The sequence below is a fragment of the Seriola lalandi genome, unplaced genomic scaffold (genome assembly GCF_002814215.2).
Source record: "Seriola lalandi dorsalis isolate HSWRI2012SDOR001 ecotype SW California unplaced genomic scaffold, Sedor1 jcf7180002054864, whole genome shotgun sequence".
NCBI lineage: Eukaryota > Metazoa > Chordata > Actinopteri > Carangiformes > Carangidae > Seriola > Seriola lalandi.
Window position 1 is genome coordinate 1,176,128 of NW_019525417.1, and position 10,827 is coordinate 1,186,954.

The 10,827-nt window shown below is 41.6% G+C and overlaps 1 protein-coding gene across 1 annotated transcript in view; it reads left to right on the forward strand.

Annotated features, from left to right (window-relative positions):
- Nucleotides 1-10,492, forward strand: part of suclg2 (succinate-CoA ligase GDP-forming subunit beta) — an 89,214-nt gene extending 78,722 nt beyond the window's left edge. The window contains exons 10-11 of the mRNA XM_023427961.2: nucleotides 665-785; nucleotides 9,244-10,492. Coding sequence (XP_023283729.1) covers nucleotides 665-785; nucleotides 9,244-9,356 — 234 coding nt within the window. The 3' untranslated portion in view covers nucleotides 9,357-10,492. The remainder of the gene's footprint in view (nucleotides 1-664; nucleotides 786-9,243) is intronic.
- The last annotated feature ends 335 nt before the right edge of the window (nucleotides 10,493-10,827 follow it).

Below are 10,827 nucleotides of genomic sequence, written 5' to 3' on the forward strand. Positions count from 1 at the left end.
ATTTGATCTGCTGACCACTGTGTTTGTACCTGATTGTATTTTATTCTTTTAGTAGGAAGTTTGTTTTTTTTTTTTTTTTTTTTTTTAACCACACATGGTATGTAAATCAGTTTTAAAGGCTAAATAAGATACATTGCTCAGCTACATCAGAAGGTTTGAAAACCAGCCAGGTGTGCAGCTTCTGTTGTTTGTCACTTCATCACCTCCTACTGAAATATTGCTTTATTATTTGGTTCCAGTGTTGCCTCTTTCACCTGCCGCTGGCCTCTTAACTTAAACAATATATCGCTTTCTTCTGCCTCCTTGGCGACACTGTTGTATCGCCTCAGGGTGCATAGCCTCTGGGTGCATGACCGACTGTACACAAAGTTGGTGGTGAGGCTTGAAACAGTTACTTTTGCACTAATGTGGTAAAGAGTGTTTACGGCTATAATGGACACAAAACTGATGTAAATTTTCAAATTAAAAAAAATTGCCATTGACTGCTATGTGGTTTGCTTTGGACAAGCTTGGTTCAGTCACCATAGTCATTTTTGGACAATACAGATGTGCATCTTTTGTATTTGGCAACATCTGTTATATAATATACAGCCATCTCATCATTACTGAGTTTGCATTTTGGCCACAAGTATGTTAAATCCTTCCTTTGTCTCCTCTGTGGCAGGTGGAGGCCATCCTAGTCAACATCTTCGGTGGGATCGTCAACTGTGCGATCATCGCTAACGGCATCACCAAGGCCTGTCGAGAGCTGGAGCTCAAGGTGCCGCTGGTGGTCAGGCTTGAAGGTATGAAAACAGCTCCAATTCATGCACGTACACACACACTCACAGAACGCACACACACACAAAGAAATACAGGGTTGGCCTCTCTGACCCTCTTAGTAAGCCGGTCCCAGCTGACACTCCCACTCACAAAACACGCGCGTGTCCATCATCCCTCTCCAAATTACAGACCATTGATCTCCATTTAGATTGTATCGAAAGCACTTGACCTTAATGAGAATTTCATGATGCTGGATAATGACACTGGCCTTAAAGCTATGCAACCAAGTTCACACCTCCACCATCTTTAGGGCCTGTTTGCTTTGAAATGGACATCTTGAGGCTGAAGCCCCTTTTATACACTGTGGCCAGTTATGTCTAATTTTAAATGTACAGTGGAAACCGCTTATAGTGATCACTTCTGAGTCAAATCGATCTGAATGGTCAAGGTGAAAGCATTACAATCCACTCACGTAACACACCTGCTGCCGTGAGAGAGAGAAGGCGATAATTATGAACTTTAAAAGTCCCAAAACACGAGAAGAGCAGGAGCGGAAAGGAGGGTAAAATAACTCGGTGAGCCGCGGCCATGAAGATATCGCAGGGCGTGCAAGTGCGCACAGCAAGCACACACACACACACACACACACAGAGTGAACTTATGGTGGGAGAGCAGACAGGGACAGGCGTTACCAGTTGTTACACTCTGTGTCAGTCCAAAAACCTTGTACAAATGAGTTAGAAGAGAGCAGTATGCAACAGTAGTGGGCTATAACAGTTAAAATTTTGTTCCATATGTTGTCATGTGTGAAAAGACTCAGAATGAACACTGTAAGCTGACTATTTGATTACTATAAGCGGATTATTTAAACAAAATTTGTATAGGAAAGATTCTGTCTCAAGCTTTTTGATGTTGTTGATCACCGTAACCGTGACTAGAAAACAGTTTCCACCATGTTGATCTACTGTTTTGAAGTGAAAAATATATCCAGTATATTACCACTTCTGTGTAATTGTGTAACAGCAGGCACCTCTTTCCCACCTTGTTTGAAACTTTAGAGCCTTTGTATTATTGCTGCTGTTCTCTCTGGAGCCTATCCATCTTCATTGTGGCCCATTGTTCCAGCATGAACAGCGATGCATTTCTCATACGTGTCACATTCTGCCGCACCCGTCATTAGCGCTAGCCAGAAAAACAGCAGAGACGGCTCTGATTGGCTCACCTTTCACCTATATATGCTAATGAAATCTGTTGAGTTATGTGTGTGTGTGTGCGTGTGTGTGTGTGGGATGCCAGCAGTGACTCCCCGAGGCATGGGGCCAGTCGGTGGTTAGCTTAATTGTCAAGATCCTGCTGAGTGGTGTGTCCAGAGCATAGAGAAGGGTGTGTGTGCACGTGCGAGAGTGCGGGCACGTGTGCGTGTGTCAGCCCTCCGCACTGTATTCTGTATGCACTCTGGTAGTATGGTTTGTAGGTCAGGACGTGTAAGCTCTTTCCAGAGCACAACTGTGCACAGAGGTACTGTTGTGCAGTATGGACATGTCTGTTCAGAGCACAATAGGGTCGGAAATGTTTAGGTGTCATATTTATATCTGATGGTTTTGTCCTCGTCCTAGTCCTGTTAACACATACACTCATACACAGGTCTTCCTCAGCTCGAGTTGATGCTGTGAACCACCTTGTATAGATATATAGATAACTGTGATGACGTAAACTGGGAAATTTTCAATATAACTATTTCATATTATATTGATTACAAGATGGCTGATGATCTCACTACTGGGTGATCACACAATGCATATAAATCCAAAATCCACATTACAATACCAGAACATAAATAAATGCAAATATTGAAACGATTGAATGAAAATATGCTCAGAAGAATTTTTATCTGAAAAACTATAGCGAAAAAAATCAAGAAGTATTCGCTCTCACAAAATAGGACATACATTTCAAAGGAAATAGATTGTATGTTAACTCATTAGATTTTAAAATAATAGGAAAAATACATAATCAGGATTTAGCATAAAGTGAGATTGGTTGAAAATTAAAATGTAATAAAGTACACGAGTAGCAAGTCTTAATGGCGCGGTGTGCAATCTAATATATTCAACATATGGTTATTGAATATGTGCACATATTTGTGAATATTAAATATTAAACATGGGCATACTGGAACACTAACATTTTCAGTAGTTTCAGTATCAAGGCTGTAAAAAGTCAGTGCAGAATTAAAGAAGAACTGAAAACAAGTTAGCAGTATGGGGCTTCTGTTATTTATTTGTGTAGCTGTCACCCAGCACCAGCAAAGATTTATAGAAGTGCGTTCACCTGCTAATGATTTGACAGTGATCAACACCTTTAAGAATGTGTGATGTTGTTTTCACTATTCCTCTTTAAAAAAATTTGTTCACAGTGTGTTTTGTCAGAAATAATTTCACACCTGAACCAAAAGTGCAGCTTTAACAAGGACGTGTGTGTGTGTGTGTGTGTGTGTGTGTGTGTGTGTGTGTGTGTGTGTGACTTACACCCAAATCCCACTGTTGCTGATGGAGCGCACAGCTGAACTTGCACTACATTGAAATGTGCCTTGTGGCTTGTAGCTAGCACGGCCGCTTTAATGTGTCGCTGTACAAGCAACTACATTGGCGACCAAAACAGACCCTTAATTAGTTTCTCATTTCTCATACTACGCCATGTAATTCAACCTGACTCCCAAAAAGGGTGAGTCCAGAAGGTCACTGCTGGTGGTTGGTCCGACCACGTTTTCCTGGCCCGGGCCTAATCCAAGCTTTCGCTGTGGGTCATTACATCCTGGGCTGCAGTCTTTTGGAGAAGATTGGTTCAGAATCAATCAGCTCAGCTTGCTAGGCTGACCGCAGGCCAGTGAGAACGGCCCAGCGCTCTTCAACAGGATCAGGATGGATTAACTGGAACACTTTTAATTGGGAAGCCTCTTGTCAAAGGCCTGGGCTGATTGCATTGGTGGAAAGCTATGTATTCCCATATGTGGACGACAAGGGCCATGTGGTCTAGATGCTGATAGGGTTGAATTAGTCGATCGGGTTCGCATCGAGAGTGTTGGCTGTGGGCTGATAGCGATCCTAGCTAAAATATGCCGCGCTCATGAGCTTCAGAATTAGCGCTCATCCTCATCCATTGCAAATTCTTGCCACAGATTCAGCACAGACAGGAAGTACAGACCTTTGTACTTCATCTAAGGTATCAGAAGAAGAGATACCTGAGGAAGTACTGTACTGCCCCCTTTTGCCGCAGTGTGAACATGGACTTACTGTATTGTTTTGTGTCTGCCACTAAGGGAAAAATCCCCCTTAAATAGCCCTCAGGGTCCACGGAAAAAGGTGACCGCTTTCACTTAACTCTGTTCCCCGGCCTATTGATTTACTGAGCCGTTTCACAACTGTCTGTCAACCAGTGGGGGCTGTTTTCTCCTTAAAAGGAGATCTAGCCATTTTTTTCTCCCATTTAATTAAAAAGAGACGTGAGGTCCTTTAGTTGGGTTGAGATGCCTCCTTCAGCTCTGACAGTGTTATTATAGCTTAAATAGCTGCTGCAGCCACACACACACAAACACACAGATATATAAAATTACACATACACGGTCTGAATTTGACTCTAGATTTTGATGAGAACATCAAGTTTCTGTAGCGTTTATGACTCAGAGAATGAACCCTCTGAAAGCAGTGATGTGATTTGTTACTACAAGGAGTTTCTTTATCACAGTCAACACGAATGGAAAACTAAATAACTACATGAATCTTATAAACTGTCGGTGTGTCAGTGATGCTCTTTAAATCTAATATACTTAGCTATACTGGGTGTCTCTCTTAAACAACAGTCTAGACAACATAAGAAACATGAAAACTCTTGTTAATAGACTGGCTTACCCATCAAAGGAAAGAAAACATCTGCACAGTTCAGGAGTATCCCGCTCTGCGTTAAAATGAGATGCATTTGATGTTCAACACACCGGACGCAGGAGGGAGGAGCACGGCTGATCCATTTTTGGCTATGAAGGAAAAAAGTCTCACTGTTTGATGCTGATTATTGTGAGGACTAACAACCACAGTCAGAGCGAGTGTTGTGCCATTCAGTGATGAAAGAAAATGTTTTTTTACACCAATTATTTGAGGTAACAGGGATAGCAAGACACCAAACCACTGGTTTTGTCTGTAACATCTGTCTTCTTCAATATGAAGTGATGTTATGGACTGTTTGGAATTATATTTATTTTTACATATATCAGCTGCCTGTAAACATCCACTCTATATCCACTAATACGTCTGCTATCAGATTAATCTGGTGTCAGCGCTGGTATCAAGAACAAGGAGAGTACCAGTAATGAGCCTGAACGCCTCCCATAAAGCATGAGCAAATGGTTGAGATACATGAGGATTCTCCATCATCTATTTCAAACTGGCTTTACTAAGTAACTTCATGAGCTGCCTCACTGCACTGCTAACCAAAAAAAAAAAAAAAAAGGCCAAAAAACAATTTGTCACTACACTGACACGAATATTAAGCTCTTTAGAAAGTGCCCAATACTCGACTCTCGCACAGGTGCTTAACTCAAGACTGTGTACGTTTTTTTGGAGCACCAGCCACTGTGGCCAGAAGTGACAAGGATAATGGGCCCTTTACACACAAGAAATTTTGACACATCACAGTGGGGAAAGCAGAGGTGTAAATAATTGAATTAATGTTGACTCAATTATTGTTCGTGCTGGCTCGCTGTCACACTGTCACAACTTACTGGGCCATTTGAACAGCACAAAGCCATTGTTAATGTTATTAGTAACAGCTGTGCTTTTCTGCCTGTGACAGGTCAAAATGTCTGCTGTGAAAAAGGCCAGAGGTAAATACTCAAACATACATGTAACAAGTAGAGAAGAGTCTCCATGTCAGCAAAGCGAAGATAAAGTTTGCTAACATTAGCTAACATTAGCCACCTTTAGCTGCTGATCATATTAGAAAAACTAAAGTAAGAAAATAGTGGATCGAATTATGCAAGTATGTGTTTTATTGTTTTTAAATTCAGCTTTTTATCTGCAGAAGGAAGATGGTTTAATTTCTTCTTTTGAAAATTACACGTCACTTTAATTGATGCAAGAAAACAAGGTTCAGGGCGAACCCATCGACCTGACACTGCACCGAACTAATGTATAAACAGCTGTAGATACATTATCAAGCTTTTACATCCTTTCGTTTCAGATCTTTACCTTCTACAGTAGCAGAACACACCCTTTCTTATAGGGAACGATTAGAACTATAGTCACTCTGTGGGTCTTATCTCATCAGATCTTATCTTCAGTAAACAGAGCGTGTGCAGGCAGAATTAGTCACAATTTTAGGAACTGCAGCATCAACAGAATCCCTCCAGCACAACTGTTTGGCACCGCCCCAAGCCTTATTATCCTGCTGAAATATGGTGGCCTGCAATTGACTCACATTAAAGTGACATTTTCACAATAGTCACAAGTACGCTTGCTAATTAGAGCAGAGATCCAACAGGAAATGTGTTGTGAAGTGGCAATATATCACAAGGCAAAATACTGAGCGCTGCTTGGTCCTTTGTTGTTCTGGCTGGAACAGTGTGTTTAAAGCCTTGTCGCTGAGCTGTCTTATAAGGCCGGTCAGTTGATCCGTCGTTCAGCAGTTTGGACAGCTTTCAGAGCTGTGGGAAAATGGTGTTGATGTGGACTGGGACTGACATGAAAATCCAATAGACACTTGTTAGAAAACAAAGATCGGAGCAGCAACTTATGAAATCCAGAGATTTCACATGCTCAATGCTACTGATGAGTAACCACATCCAGCCCTGGAGATGTGATCAGTTTGTGCTATGGAACAGTAAAAATCTGAAAATGTTATGTTTACACCTTTTTAATGCCACTTTTTAAAGTTAATCATATGGAATTTCTCTTCAAAATAAAAGTTCTGTTGGTGTGTGTGCCTTTCATGTGTGCATGCCTTGTACTTTATACCGTATGCCCCTATCCAGGCTGTGAGTAGGTCTCTGGCAGCACCTAGTGGCTGCAGGTGAACACACACATATACTTAGCATACTCCACACACACTAACACACACACACACACACACATTCACACACACCTGGTGGTGTTGTATCCAGCTGGGCTCTGTCCGCACTCGTGCTGCTGTGAGCTATTAGTGCTCCCTACCGCTCACAGTGGAACTGCAGTCAGCTCACTCACACACACACACACACACACACACACACACACACACACACACACACACACACTTGACCATAAGCAGAAAGAGATCCACATAAATGCATGTCTCTTCTTTTGCACTCCCACAGATGTGTGATTCCCTCCCCACACATTACATGGATAACACAGGTACCACAGATGCAGCAATGTATAAACAGAGCCGCACACACAATACCTGCTCATGAATATTTATGGAATGAAAAAATAGCCAAACTGCATGTGTTGTTTATTTTGTGTCAGAGCTATATACACTTTCCATAGGCATATTTGTCTTTTGAGAATATCTCTTGCATTATGTATTTGCTGTGGTCACATGTGGCTGCCTCTCCCAGAGTTTCATCTGTGTCAGGTTTGTTGTGTCGCAACTTTGTTGTAATCATCCGACAGACAAACTTGTCAGTATGATAATATGGATCTGTAAATCCCAATGAAGTTCATAGGTCAGCCTGTATAATGTAACGCATATAGTACCGTCCCTGTCTCCTCACTTTGAGCAACACCATTGTCAGTTGAGACTATAAATTTGTGTATGGACACACACACACACATACACACACACACACACACAAAATATTCTATGGTATCTAATGAGAAAATGACTACAGACACACTATCCACAGTCTATGTGCCAGAGGAAGGTCTCTTCCTGCTCTTATTCTAATTAATTACATTGCAGAATTGATTGTTTGGAGTGTGAGCCTGCAGAAATGTGTTTGGAATGACTTATTATCTGGCTGGACAAAAGAGATGAAATATTAGGCGTTAAGTGGCGCTGGTAATAGAATTCCTCATGAAGGGTCTATTGATCAGGGTGGCCTGGCCTCCGGAGAATTCACATATCACGCAGGCTTAATTACACGCCAGCGAGAAGAGCTAAGGTCAACTTGTAAGTGTCTAAGCACTGACACACACACACACACACACACGCACACTCACATTCACACCTCCAAACATTTAACACATTTGATCAGAGTGAGTGTGGCATCACATTATATATTTTTAAGTACATACATACAGTAATGCTAATTTTCATTTTTGATAAATCAGTTGATTAGTTACAGAAAATGTCTAGACATTGTGAAAAAGTGCCTGTCACAAGTTTCCAGAACCTGTGGTGACTTTTTCAGTTGTATTGTTTGGTTCAGCCAACACTTCAGAAACCAGAAATCTGTGTGAACCAGTGATTTTTGCTTTAAAAAATCATAAAATGTAAAATGTTTCCAGTTAAATTTGTGTTGATCGACTCATTTCGAAGTAGATTATAGTTTGTTTGTCTTTTTTTACTGGATTTTTCTACGACATTTGAAAAGAAAAGTGGTTTCAGTTTTACACTTGGCATATGGTAAAAACTTTAAAAAGAATGAAAAAATAAAAACAAATGAAAGTCCTCACACCCAACAGAGAGAAGGATTTCTGATACCAGATCAGACAGATTCTGTAAATGGCTTTTTCTTTTAGTCCATATTCGTGTGTGAAATCAGTAAATGCCACAAACGCTGGTTTTAGCTGTTTCTTTGCTGCAGCAAGGAGACAATCCTACTTCATTTGACCTTTTGCTCTGTTGCTGTCTCTCTTCCTTCTCATTCACTCTCCCCTCGCTCCGTGTGTCCTTCCGTCCAGTGCGGCGCCCCCTGCCCTGTGTTGTGACAGGCTTGTCAGGCTTGTGTTTGGCTGCGCAGTGTGCAGCGCTGGGAGGCAGCCAGTTCACTTTGTAGAGCCTCAGGGTTGTGCATAGTGTCTGCTGGTCTCTCTCTCTCTCTCTCTCTCTCTCTCTCTCTCTCTCTCTCTCTCTCTCTCTCTGTCTCTCTGTCTCTCTCTCTCTGCTTGGTTGCGGGCCTATCGGGCCATGGGCACCTCCATACCATCCAGCACCTGCTACCCCTGACCTCTGTGCAGCCAGGGGAGCACACACACACACACACACACACACACACACACACACACACACACACACATAAACACTGCTCACAAATTGCCCTTTTGCCTCGCTGATGTAGTTCACAGACAAAGCTGCGTTTGGACGAGCAGTTGAATTTGCCACCACTCACCCATAACTCCATCCATCTGTCATGAGTGTGGAGTGATTCCTCCGAAGGAGCTCTTCGTCTTTCACACAGCGTGGTTTTTAACATCGGTGCAGATGGGGGATCAGGTTCAACCTTGTTAAGCCAGTTTTTTGTCATTTCTGTTGTTACCTGTTGTAACAGCGTTCTCCTCTGTCTGTTAGGCACCAACGTCCACGAGGCCAAGAGGATCCTGACGGAGAGCGGCCTGCCCATCACAGCAGCAGAAAACCTGGATGATGCCGCCAAGAAAGCGGTGGCCGCCATCAAGAAATAGAAAACCCACAGTGTAACCTCACTACACTCTTCACCCGTCCACCCATCATTAACATTCATTACTGCCTCAGACCGTCATCTCCGTCGCACATTCAGACCTCCACAACTTCAAGCCTTTGCTCTCATGGCACTAGTGTCCAAATCATGAATTCTTTGCCAACAAAATATCCATACCACAGGTTTTGAGGTGGTCTATCACCTCAACGCCTTATATAATTCAACTTTTACACTCATCTGTGTGTGTGTGTGTGTGTGTGTGTGTGTGTGTGTGTGTGTGTGTGTGTGTGTGTGTGTGTGTGTGTGTGTGTGTGTGTGTGTGTGTGTGTGCGCGTGCGTGCGCAGTGCAGATCAGCTGCTTCATTCATAATTCTTTCTCAATTACATGTGTTTCAATTGGGATAAATCACTCTGATGTTCATGTTCATTACTATTTTACATAATGGAAGTGAAAATAATCCAGTCATCTAATCATAAAGCTCTAGTGGCCTCTTTCAGAGATTAGACAGGGCCCAACACTTTGTGCATTCCATTCCAAGGTGAAGGACGTGGCTTTCTCTCTGCATATTATGCCATTTGTACAGAATATGAATTAAGAGAGGATTTATCCACTTTCACCTCCAGTCTTGCCATAAGGCACTTCAAAGGTAGAGTTCGACTGTTGATGAGTTATGAAATCATTTGATGGCACTTAGCTGAAATGAATGGCAGCTCACATATACCTGTTTTGGTTTGTTTGCTTTTTTTTTTTTTTTTTACTTTACTGTCCAAGTTGGTTCATGTCTACTAATCGATCCAAGGCCTTATCTGTGTCACATGAGATGGATGAAGTACCCATGCTGTGAATTATGTACATCATGTCTTATTTGTAAAGTGCTACTTCACTCTATGATATACAGTGTTAACTGCATCAATCTGTGCCTATTTCATGAAGGCTAAAGGGATTTGTAAACTGTCTTGCCAACTCTTGCAGTCCAATAGTAACAATAGTTTCATACAGCGGTGTTGAGGGGACAAAATAAAAAAATATATAATATTACTTTTTTTATTGTAATGAATGTATATTGACAGGATATCTTGGTTACAGTGAAAAAACTGTGTATATAATTTGAGAGATTAAAAGGAAACATTTCAAGACAAGTTTTGTGTTTATTTGATCACATTAGTTTCTTGGAGGAAAAGACAGATGGAAATAAACATTCAACACTGGAGAGAGTAAATTTGCAGAATAAATGTAACGTCAGCGGGGAAAAGCAGACCCTCAACAGTTTGTATAGTTGTGTGCCTTTGAGCCCAGACTGTTGACTACCTGAGCAAAAGAAAACACAGTCCAGCCATGAGGTAAACTTTGAATATACAGTAAGTGCTTATTCCAAGTAATTCATGTCATCTTTGTCAACATTACTCCGAGAACTAATGAGAACTTATGTTTGGTTGAAGATAGCATAGTCCGATTTTAGTTTCAAACTAAGGCT